Source organism: Podospora pseudoanserina, chromosome 5, assembly GCF_035222485.1.
Source record: "Podospora pseudoanserina strain CBS 124.78 chromosome 5, whole genome shotgun sequence".
Taxonomy (NCBI): Eukaryota; Fungi; Ascomycota; class Sordariomycetes; order Sordariales; family Podosporaceae; genus Podospora; species Podospora pseudoanserina.
This window is the reverse complement of record NC_085924.1, coordinates 4,150,623-4,161,994: the sequence shown is the minus strand read 5'-3', so window position 1 is coordinate 4,161,994 and position 11,372 is coordinate 4,150,623. Positions and strand designations below refer to the sequence as shown.

Below are 11,372 nucleotides of genomic sequence, written 5' to 3'. Positions count from 1 at the left end.
CGCACTTCAAGCTCGGCACGAAGCTCTTCATACCTTCGTATAGTTTCTGAGTAATTGCGGTATGGAAACTGCTGAAGTCGTTCAATCTCTTCAGCCGTCGGCCCTGTTGGTATTCCGATCATCTAGAACTTTTTTCTCTTCTGGCAGCCTCTCAGACGGGGCTGATTTTGGGTCCATTACTTGCCGCATGGCAATCGCACCAAAGCCTGAGTATTTCTTCAGCCGAGAACTGTATTCTACTTGCGGGGGGGTTCAATATGTGTCTCCATGTACGATCTATTCAAGGTTCATATTAGCAGTCTAGCGGCTCAGTGGACTGTAAGGTGGTTGCGGACAACTCACATATCCTGGGCCAAATTTGAGCAATGCGGTAGGATCTCCAAAATTATCCGGTTGGTGAAGAGCGCGGCTTCCAAGAACACGCAGCTCGACCATAGTCCGTTCCCCCCTACCGCCTGGCGGATTGGCTAGGATTCCATGAGTGGCTCCGACGTACGCAATTGCGTTAAGCTTCGAAACTCGTTGGTTCTCTTCTTGCTTCTTGATTGGATCAGTGTGAACGGTGTATGGCGGATACACACAAAGCTGATCAATGTAAAAGGGCGGCCAATTCCAGACCAGCCACCGCCAACACTCATGCGTGATGGTGGCTCCTGGCATCTTGGGGATATGACTGCTCGTCAAAGGCCAATTTTCTTGTCTTGGCACTGTAGCATCGTGGCCAGCGCAATCGTAAGAACGTGTTGCTCTTCGATCCATGTGTTTTTGGAATTTCGTTTCTGATAATACAATCTTCGAAATAGCGGCGGAATTCCATGTCGACGTAGTTGTTGTATCTGTCGAAATAACTCGTACTCCAGACGTTGAAGCCTCTTGGCACTGCTTTCAGGTAGCAAGCGTGGCAAAGATTCTTGGTGTCGACGAAGAAGATGTCATTATTGACACCTCAATCAGGATCTGACCATTGACTAAAAAAGCACAGTCGAGCAGGAATACCCGAAGTGTGTTGTGGAGGTGCTTCGCTGCCAATCAATGGTGAGTGTCCACACGCGCCGTTCTCCTGAAGGAGCGTTTCGAGGTATTCAACACAACCTGGGATCTCACCAGCTATGATGTCCTCTGGTGACCATGAATCGTGAGATTCATCGAAACACCCATCTCTTCCGAGACCGGAAATAGCCCAAACCTCATGGTTGTGTTCGTTGTGATAGCCAAGTTGGACTCTCCCGTCTTCTGAGAAAAGTAGTACCTGTTTGCATAGCTTCGGGTGTCGCTCGGTGTAATTCGTCGACGGCCATGAGTGGTGTCTTAGAAAGAATCGAATGCTTTGTTCACGTCGACGTCGCTAGGTGTTGAGGTGGATGATGTTTCCCTTGATTTCAACGTAATGAATAACATCACCCTTGTCTGGACAGTTGGGAAATAACTCAGGGAAGCCAGAAATGAAATATGAAGGTTGGTTATTATTTGCGTTTGGGATGCTGTGCCCTGAGAAGTGGGCCAACTTCATTGTTGGCTCTTAATCCTCATCGCCGCCGCCAAGAAACTGCGCCGTGAAGCCTCTTGCAGTTGAAGCCCAACATCATGTCGCTACCGGAATGTTTCCAGTCATGTCCAAGGAACTTTGAGAGCGAGAACGTTGTTATAGGTTCTTACCAACCTAATCACCAACATTGCAACTAGCGGGCAGCCATGATTCTAATCAGCCTACTAGTAGCTGCCTTTCGCTGTGATGATAGCTTAGAGGCCTCAACGCGTAGTATTCATAGCTATCTATGATACCTCTCTTCAAATAACAGAATCTAATTATCTAAGAAATGATCTGCAAATGCCAAGTACCGAGTTTCTGGGCTTCGGGGTCAATATGGACAGCTGCGGATAGAGCCCGGACAATATCGACCCGGGCGTCTATTCATAGGTCATAGATTATCAGCCGCTCCGTTGAATCTTTGAGCCGGGCTAGAACTCCATATCCAGCTTTCGGGAACCATCGCTTCAGCTCATGTCGGAATTACCCGCTCGAGTTCCACAACAGACACCGCGACTGGAGAAAGATGATGGTTAACTTGAGTAGACGGTATATATTCGTGATGGCCGCGTCAGATACTCCTGAACAACCCAATAGAACTCATGTGCACAATATCAGTCCTTATTCATCTCCACCTTCTGTGATTGGACCCTCGTTTGCCCAAAATGGGCTACCTACTCCGTTACATCCTTCTCGTGACACTCATAGCCCCAAGCGCCGTCTTATCCCTTCCACAGTCACCGGCACCATCCAAAGCCAGTGCCGACGGCCAGTGTGGTGGAGAGTTCACGTGTATTACTTCAACGTTTGGACAATGCTGTTCAGCACATGGATGGTGGGTATCCACTTTCCCCCCCTTTCCAATCTCAGGGGTCAATTCAGGGGCTGGCTTGGCACAAAACAATGCCTGACTTGCAGTCATCATGAATCATCCTTCAAGTATAGACTGACTACTGACATACTCGGATATGTAGGTGTGGTAATACGGAAGAGCACTGCGGTCCTGGTTGCAACCCCGCCTTCGGTCTCTGCGACATCCCGGCATCGTCAACCTTCCGCACCGTTACCCAGCAACCAGCAACATCATGCCAAAAAACGGAGACCGTCTTCCGCACTAGCATCACCAACGTGACCCAGACGGTCAATAAAACCGAGATTGTCGAGAGGACCGTCTTACTCTTCTCCACTAGCACCGTTCTCCAGACCAGCACCATCTTGCAGACCAACACCATTGCCGCGAGCACCATGGCAACTGTGACTGTGATTAGAACAGTGACGGTTTCCGTACTACTTCCTACAACAGCCACAGCCACAACGATACGGACGGTAACCACTATTGCAACTGGAAGCCCTGTTACCGTGCCGGTGACAAGGACTGCAACTACGACTGCGACGACAACGAGGACGGTGGAGAGCCCAGTCACCAGGATTGGAACGACAACTGCTACTGTTACCAGAACAGCGACCGATATCAGGCAGACCACGGCGACTGTGACGAGAATTATCACCACTGCCGCAAGAACCACGCGCAGGAGAATAACCCGGACGAGGACAAGGACGAGAACAAGGAATGGGGAAGAGATAATTGAGCTGGAGGAGGAGATTCTTGAAGAGGACGATGATGGGCTTTTGTGTGGACTGCTGGGGTGTTAGCTACAGTACCATGCTAGACTAGGACCTGAGGGCCTGCAGAGATCGCGAAGTATGAGTGGCAGTTTCCTTGGAGCTACTAGCATGACATCCATACCCCGTCTGTTTTGCATTTGTTGTACGCAATGGTTTTGTGGCCCAGCAATGGAAGCCTTCAATAACATTGGATCCTAAGCGAGCATCAGGAACAAGGGAGAGCGGAGGTAGTGTTCACTGACTTGAAAGTATGGACAATCCATTGGATAAGGTGCCTGTAAACTCCACATACCTACAGTCTTTCAAGAAGAATTAGTATTGACTCGGGTTTGTTCCTTTTCAACAGCCGCACAACTGCGAGCTCAGACCCATACTATCTGGCTGCAGGTACCCATTTCCTCGCGACCTGCTTCACAGGACCACGATCCTCAACCTCGATGAATTCCCTTACTGTGCTACCGTTCTTAGACGGCGTCTCCAAGTGAAGCCCCATCTTCAACAGCCTTTTCAACAGCCCACCAGTCATATATTTTGCAGCACTTTGAGTAGCGCATGTCCCTTGATGCAAAAATCCTTTGATGTGGTAATCATCTGGTGCCTTGCCCATTAAACCTTGCATAATCTCAATGTGATCACCCGCCTCGACCTCTCTGACTGCCTCTCCGAGTCTGTGATCACCGACTCCGGGCACAGTTTTTGAAACAAAGACTTTGTTGGTGTGTTTAACCGCCAAAGCAATCGCATCCCTCTGCTCCTTATCCTCAGTAGTCACATTCGCCCCTCCATCCAGCAACCTGCGGATGGCTGTCGTATTCCCAGCTCTTACCGCCCAGTGCAGCGTTGTTCGCCGCAGCGCTCCGGCCGGTTGATCAACCTTTGCCCCGTTCTTGAGCAGATGATCGAGGACCTCTTCACCACCTTGTGGCTGGTGGAACTGTGCGGCCGTGATTTGAAGCGGTGAGGTGTCAGAAAGGTTCAAGGCGTTGACATCAACGCCAACATGAAGGAGGATCGCCGTGACGACAACATCCTTTCTTCTGACGGCAAGATGAAGGAGTGAATTACCAGTACCGGGTTGTAGGCGGTTGGGGTTAGCGCCAGCTTTCAGAAGCATGATCAAACTACCCCGCTTATGAGCCTCCAGTGTTTCCTCATCTGCGCCCAGGAAAAATCTGAACAGAGGGACCTCACCCTGAAGGTCTGTCCCGTTAGGATCAAGTTTGCGGGGCTCGCTGGTAAAAAGCAACCAGATGAGGTTGGCGTAGCCCTTGAAGTTTGGGCGGTTGAGTGCGATTTGAAGTGGTGTCAAACCGCTTTTCTTTGACCGGTGGTTCGGGTTGACTCCTGCTGCCAGAAGCTCCCGGATGCATTTGTTGTGCCCCGAGGTGCCACCCTTTATGGCGTGAATCAAAGGATGGAAGATTTAGCGGTGCTTGAGGGGTTGTTAGGAGTTGTTACATGGTATAAGATGGCTTTCACAGCCGAAGCTGATCCTCTTTGGCAGTGGAAACTTAAGACGTCCTCAATTTGTTTTGTAGACGGAATGAGAAACAGAAAACCCTTGATTCAGGATTTGGTCCGTTCGGACATGACTGATGTTGGCGCACTGGAGGCCATGTCCCAGGTATTATTCATCAACTTTTGGACATCAAGCGGGATGGCATTCGAGCAGTTCCGTTGGGGGGTTAGCGCAAGATGTCTTTGCTGTCGGACTGGAAAAAAGGGGCCGGGAAGCTGGAGAATCTCGTCCCCATTAGATGAATTACTCTCGTATTCTAGAAATCCCAACCCGGAGTCGCGTAGCACTCTCTGTCCACCACTCTTTCCCTGGCCTTCAGGCTGTTCGCTATCCTTTGCATCAATTTTGGCTTGATCCTGGGCGGTGCCGGCTACAAGCTCAGTTGCTGTCTCATATGAGGAGGCACGAGAGTCCGTTCTCTCTCGGACCGAGACATCGGGTTCTTCCACGACGTCATCCGGTAGAGGTGTGTCGTAAATTTGTCAACGTGAAGGAAGAAGAGCTCGAAGCGGCTGAGAAAGAACAGGCGATCGAAGGCGAAAAGAAAGGGGTGGCTAAACTCCTTGCCAAGTTGAGCCGAATTTTGGAACAACAGCTGGCAAAATCATCCAGGAACACAACCCCCCTATCAAACGACTTCGTTGGGCAGCCAGGGATAGGGAAAAGTTGCAACCATATCTGAAACAGATCGCCGAACTTGTCGACCGTCTCGAAATTCTTCTTGAGGCCAGTGAGCGGCAAGAAGAAAAGACAAAATATAGCCAACTATTACGCGAACTCATCTCCCTGACGACCACAACGTCAGGAGCCTGTCAGATCAAGGATCTGGTCAGCGATGCCGGGCGTTACCAACATGCCATCAACGCCGCCGCAATACCTCAAACAAGTCCGTCTCGTTCTGGGCGCTGACAAAAGAGACGATGAGATAACACCAAAAATGACAAGCGAGAAGATCGGCCTGCGGATGCCCAAACTCGCCGTCTTGGGCCGTTCCCTGAAGCCCTGGACTGATATCAACGAGCGGTCCACTCCCCTATTCGAATCAAACCTCGGATTCGCGACCTACCGGCAGAAGCAAGTTCTCATCCAGTGGAAAACCGTCGAGAGCACACAATGGGAACGTTACATCAACCAAATGAAATGTCTGGCCCTCTTCCTCACCTCCCTCTCTACCTCGGACAAATCCTTCCGCTCGCGTCACGGAATCGTCTACAGCATGCCTGAAGAACTCCCGGATCACCATAATGACAACAACTCTGAAGGGATCCTCGACTGGGACTACAAATCCCTCCGTAGCCTCATCTCCAGCCAACCCCTCGTCGCCCTCAAACGCCGCCTCGAAATCGCCCTCTGCTTGGCAGAAACAATCCTCCAACTCCACACTTCCGGCTGGCTGCACAAAGGCCTCCGCCCCGAAAATATCCTCTTCCTCGCCCCTCACGGCTCATCGAACAAATTCTTCCTCGGCTCAGACCCCTATATTGCCGATTATGAATACAGCCGTCCGACACGCTCGAGTCACAGAAATACACCCACCTTCCTGACACGGAGTTTGGAAGCGGATCTTTACCGTCATCCAGATGCTAGAGGGCGAGGGAGGGAGACGTACCAAAAAAGATTTGACATGTACAGCTTGGCCTGTATCATTGTCGAGCTGGTGATGTGGCAGCCATTGGTGGATATCTTTGCTCAGTTCCTACCTGGAAGGGAAGTCTAAAAGAGCTGATACAAGCGGCCGAGGAGTCAAACGAGGTGATTGACCTGTCTGATCTGCAAGACCTTCTTGAGCAAGAGGAGGCAGTGAAGAAATTTCGGTTTGTAGCTGGGGAGATGGTGCTGGGCGTGGTGATGACTTGTTTTTGCATGGAGAGAAAACAGCCCGAGGATGAAGGGCTGTTGACGGAGCAGATGGTGGTTGTGGAGCGGGTGGGGTAGTGTAGGATATGATGGATGGATATATGGCTGGACATGGACACCAATGTCCGAGAATACTGGTCGAATGAAACAAATGTTGTCAGGCCCGGGATTTATTGGAGCATCTTACCTAGAATTGCTGGCCCAGGTATCAACCTAGGCCCCTTTGAGTTACAACAACAGCAGCACCGGCAGGTTTGGTGGCAACACTGGCACGTGCCAATGAATTCCAACCCTTGCTTCTTCATTGGTGTACACCTTTGCTGCGACTTTGTCTTCATCGCCAAGTTGGCGGCAGCATGCATGCAGCTTGAGAACATTTCACACTCCAATTGGACCAGCCCCGGGGCTCTGGCAAAACGGTGACCGCCCGAAGCCTCGCACGGTTCTGTTTTTCGTCAACTCAACCGACCGACTGTGAGTGCTGCTCGACTAGGTATCGTAGGTCGGACCGCTTGCCCACCACCTCAGCCAACTGCGAAGTGAGTTTTTAGAGATGGTTGCTGAGCGAAGCTGGAGGATTATGCCTTCTAGGGAAACGATCGGAATGAGAATGCTTTCCGGCAGTAAGATAAGCAATCGCCGACTATATTGCTTCATTGACGCCTTAGACGAGTCACCCGAAGACGATGTTCGAGAAATAGTTAGCTTCTTTGAGTAAATGTGCGCTAGAGACAGGTCAATGAAGTCCGCATTTGCTTTGCGAGCCGTCATTACCCAGAGATCAGCATCAAGACACGTGTCCAGCTTGTTTTAGAAAACAAACGAGAACACAGCGAGGACATCAGCCATTGCAGAGATCCCCACCGAAGTAAACAAACATGATGGTTACAGAGCTTAGAGAGGCACTCAAGCTTGTGCTCCGCTCTGTCTGCTGACTAAGCACCTGCTGATTGCCAGAAAACTTTGGGCATCGGCACTTCGTCATTCCCACCACAGAGCACAAATCACCATCAACAACCACGCAAATGAAGGAATTCGACCAAAGCCGTTTTGACACTTTGAAGAGATGGGCTCAAGATCACGGAGCCGCATTACACCCTTCGCTGGAAGTTTACGAAGACGATGTCACAGGATATTCGTTACGGGTCAAACCCTCCGCAAATGAGGCCCTGGCGCCAGGGTTTTGCGCTGTCGCCTGCCATGTTGCGATAACCCTCTCATACATCAACGCCTTGATTGATGGACCCGTCAGCAGGGCACCACAAAACAAAGAGCAACGGCCGGTGTTCCCACCGCAGTTCATGTCATCGAACCCACCGCATGTTATTGGTCGCTTTTTCCTGATGAAGGAGTACTTGAAAGAGAAAGACTCATACTGGTGGCCATACATCTCGACCCTTCCGCAGCCCGATCGCGTCGATACCTGGGCCCTACCAGCTGTCTGGCCCGAAGACGACATTGAATGCCTCGAGGAGACAAACGCCCATGTCGCCGTCCGCGAGATCCAGGCCAACATCAAGAAGGAGTACAAGCACGCCAGAAAGCTTCTGAAGGAAGTAGATTTCCCGGGGTGGCAGGAATACACCCAGCTGCTCTACAAGTGGGCCTTTTGCATCTTTACCAGTCGGAGTTTTTGTCCGTCATTGATCCTCTCACAAGAAACACAAGATCACGTCTTGGGTCTCACGCCTCATGGCACAAAAGTCGACGACTTCTCCATCTTGCAGCCGCTTCTTGATATCGGCAACCATGATCCGACCTCCCAATATCAGTGGAATCTTGAAGTGGATGGTACTTGCCAGCTGATTTGCAATAATGCTTATCAGCCAGGCCAGCAAGTCTTCAACAACTACGGCCTCAAAAGTAACAGCGAGTTGCTGCTTGGTTATGGGTTCATTCTGCCGGTTACAGACACCCTTCACAACGACTATGTTCATGTCAAAAGCCGAAGGCCGCCTTCGACATTGCAGAAGAACGAACTGCAGGACTTTCTTATTTCCTTACGACCGTTCAGCGATCCTAGCTCCGTTGCGGGAAGATCAAGGGTGTTTTCTCAGCAAGATACCCGTCTGAATTCTTTGCCAGGGCTCTCAAGAATCGAACCGGGGCTTATCCGCGACCTTGCTTCTGCTGTAGCAACATCCGCTGGCGAACTTGCTGCACTTCAACACTGGGCTCAAGGCACGGAGGAGAGTATTCCGACTGAGCTTCACGAGCTCCTCGAGAGGATTCAACAGACGATCGGTGCCAAGGTCCAGTTTGATTACCAACGCTTTAAGAGCATCGAGATTGAAAGTGCCGATAATCAGAACCAGGAGCTGGCTGTGAGATATCGGAGTCAGTACGAAGCGGTGTTGGAGGCTGCCATGGATGAACTGAGCAGGGCATTGGTGCCGAATCATCTCGAAAAACTGGTGAAAGGAGAACAATAGATCATATCCGTTGACATGCAGCAATACAGAACTCATTTTCTAGCGGTTTCTTGTGTCACCAAAGTTGCCGGAGATATTGGTTGTTGATAAGGTGCAAGTCGGTCCCGAAATGCCAATCTCGGTCGGCTCGAGATTGGATAAACAACATGGACTAGATCCTGGCGGCAGCCTTCTATGCCGGCCAATTTGGCTAAATGAGTTGGGGCTCCGGGTGGATGGTACTATAAGGGGTGGTATTGTAAGTCCGGCACCCGAATGCACGTCGTCGGCTTTAAGATGATCGGTTTGTCGCTTTATTGTTGTCGACCCCCTTTTTCAACCGCAGGAATTGTCGGGCCCGAAGAATTGCCGACTGGCAACGACCTGCACAATGGAGGCAAGGGATGAGGAGATGATTATTACCACCAGACGGCCAAGAGAAGACAAAAAACACGCAAACCCTTGCTGCTCCCATAATCGTCGATGCATCATCATCTTGCCATGCACGGTATCTCCTGCGCCCTTGCATCTTGATGGTGGTAGCGGACTCCGGCGCCCGGTCTACGGTCTTCGGGTACCACGACTTGGCTTTATCTGTGCCGCAATATGTTGCATTGAGCTGTTGGTATAAGTGTCGATGGCCATCCGGGACCCGCCACCATGTCCGAACAATCTTGTTACCGCTCTTTGTAGTCTAAAAGACCACCTTTCTGCATAACCTTTCAGCGTTGTGCCAATCGTCAAGCTTTATTCACCGACCATCAACAAGACTATGGGCAAAGTCTTATCGAAACCGGCCCCAACCTCCCCCCAACCAGCCAAGGCCTCCAACTCCCCCAAAATGGCCATCCCTTCCAGCACGGGACCCCCTCCAGGCGCCGAAGCCGACGGCCCTCCCCCGTTCGCCCAAAGCGGACCACCCCCCGGCATTCCCCTCGGCGCTGGCCCGCCACCAGGAGTCATCCCCGGCCCGGGTGGTCCTCCCCCGGGAATCTTCGGCCCTCCAATCGACCTCTCCACCCTCCCCAAACCACCCCCTTCCAACCCCTCCCTCCCCGCAATCCTAATCCTCTGCACATCCTCCACCGCTCCAGGCCATGTCCTCCCTTTGACCGCCATCGCAACCCATCTCGTCCAGAAAGGCTACCCAGTCCACTTCGTCGGCGGAGTCCAACACGCCCACATCATCGCCTCGTCAGGAGCGCACTTCATCTCCATCCATGAGTCCCTCTCCCTCGCCAAAGGTCCGTATAGAAAATGGGGAATGGAAAGGGCGAATTACCCCGAGGGATTACCCAGGATGGTGCAAGACTTCAAAACATTCTTCATCGGGCAGATAGAAGGCCAGTTTCTGTCTAGCAAGGCCGCGTTGGAGGATCTGAGGGACAGGTATGGCAAGGAGAGGAAAATTATCGTGGTCAACGAGACGATGTGGTTCGGCTTCTTACCTTTCAAATACGGGGCCAGTCTTGGTCAAATCAAAGGGTGGGATGACGGGGAGGAGGTGCCCAAGACGGTGGGGATAAATGTTACGCCTGTTATGCTTGATGGGGAGGGCATGCCGCCTTTTCCGCTTGGGATTCTTCCTGGGGAGGGGGAGGGGGTTAGGGAACGGGATAGGGTGCTAAAGGAGTGGTATTATAAATATGTGGTGAAGGAGGCGTATGATGGGTTTAGGGAGAATATCAGGAGGTGTGGAGGGGTGGAGGTGCCGGATGGGTGGATGGTGAATCTGAGTTATACTGCTCATGATGTCACGCTGCAGCTTTGTGATGAGGTTTTGGAGTACCCCCGGCCGGATCTACCTCCGCATGTCATGTTTGCCGGGAGTTTGCCGCCTAAGAAGGGAGGGAAGGAGGGGTATAAATGGCCGGAGTGGTGGAAGCCGGAGGTTCTAGAACGGAAGGAGGGGAGGAGGATCGTCGTTGTGTCGCAGGGGACGTTGGCGAGGGACTACACCATGTTGTTGGCGCCTACGGTCAAGGGTTTGGCGGGGAGGGAGGATGTGTTGGTTATTGCTTTGCTGGGGAAGCAAGGGTTGGAGACGCCGCCCGAGGTTTTGCCTCGGGGTGTTGAGCTCGGGAATGTCAAGGTGGTGGACTTTCTGCCGTATGACTCTGTCTTGGAGCATGCTGATGTTATGGTTTTCAACGCGGGATATGGGGGGTTCGTGCATTGCATCGTGAACGGGGTGCCTGTCGTGGCTGCAGGGCTGACGGAGGACAAGTGCGAGGTCTCGGCGAGGGTCGAGTGGACGGGTGCGGGGATAAACCTGAGGACCGGGAGGCCTACGCCTGACGCTGTCGCGGCTGCGGTTGATACGATTTTGGGGGATGACAAGTATCGTTTGAGGGTGCGGGAGCTGGCGGGGCATGTCGCCAAAGGGAACCCCGTGGAGGTTGTGGAGAAGGAGATCATCGCTCTTTCGTGA

General features: G+C 51.9%; 6 protein-coding genes across 6 annotated transcripts; 4 read left to right on the top strand and 2 right to left on the bottom strand.

Moving 5' to 3' along the window:
• Positions 1-292: 292 nt before the first annotated feature.
• Positions 293-660, bottom strand: QC764_0086230 (uncharacterized protein; the record flags this gene model as incomplete). The annotated part of the gene is made up of 2 exons (XM_062940862.1): positions 293-316; positions 343-660. 2 exons carry the CDS (start codon positions 658-660, stop codon positions 293-295), a joined length of 342 nt encoding a protein of 113 aa, XP_062799696.1.
• Positions 661-2,431: 1,771 nt separating this feature from the next.
• Positions 2,432-3,117, top strand: QC764_0086220 (uncharacterized protein; the record flags this gene model as incomplete). The annotated part of the gene is made up of 3 exons (XM_062940861.1): positions 2,432-2,445; positions 2,503-2,812; positions 2,878-3,117. The coding sequence occupies 3 exons, from the start codon at positions 2,432-2,434 to the stop codon at positions 3,115-3,117; spliced, it is 564 nt and encodes a 187-aa protein (XP_062799695.1).
• Positions 3,118-3,527: 410 nt separating this feature from the next.
• Positions 3,528-4,268, bottom strand: QC764_510220 (uncharacterized protein; the record flags this gene model as incomplete). The annotated part of the gene is made up of 1 exon (XM_062948272.1): positions 3,528-4,268. One exon carries the CDS (start codon positions 4,266-4,268, stop codon positions 3,528-3,530), a length of 741 nt encoding a protein of 246 aa, XP_062799694.1.
• Positions 4,269-5,508: 1,240 nt separating this feature from the next.
• On the top strand, positions 5,509-6,390 carry QC764_510215 (uncharacterized protein; the record flags this gene model as incomplete). Its single annotated transcript, XM_062948271.1, has 1 exon — positions 5,509-6,390. One exon carries the CDS (start codon positions 5,509-5,511, stop codon positions 6,388-6,390), a length of 882 nt encoding a protein of 293 aa, XP_062799693.1.
• A 1,165-nt stretch (positions 6,391-7,555) lies between these two features.
• QC764_510200 (uncharacterized protein) lies at positions 7,556-8,962 on the top strand (the record flags this gene model as incomplete). Its single annotated transcript, XM_062948270.1, has 1 exon — positions 7,556-8,962. One exon carries the CDS (start codon positions 7,556-7,558, stop codon positions 8,960-8,962), a length of 1,407 nt encoding a protein of 468 aa, XP_062799692.1.
• An 820-nt stretch (positions 8,963-9,782) lies between these two features.
• On the top strand, positions 9,783-11,372 carry QC764_510190 (uncharacterized protein; the record flags this gene model as incomplete). Its single annotated transcript, XM_062948269.1, has 1 exon — positions 9,783-11,372. One exon carries the CDS (start codon positions 9,783-9,785, stop codon positions 11,370-11,372), a length of 1,590 nt encoding a protein of 529 aa, XP_062799691.1.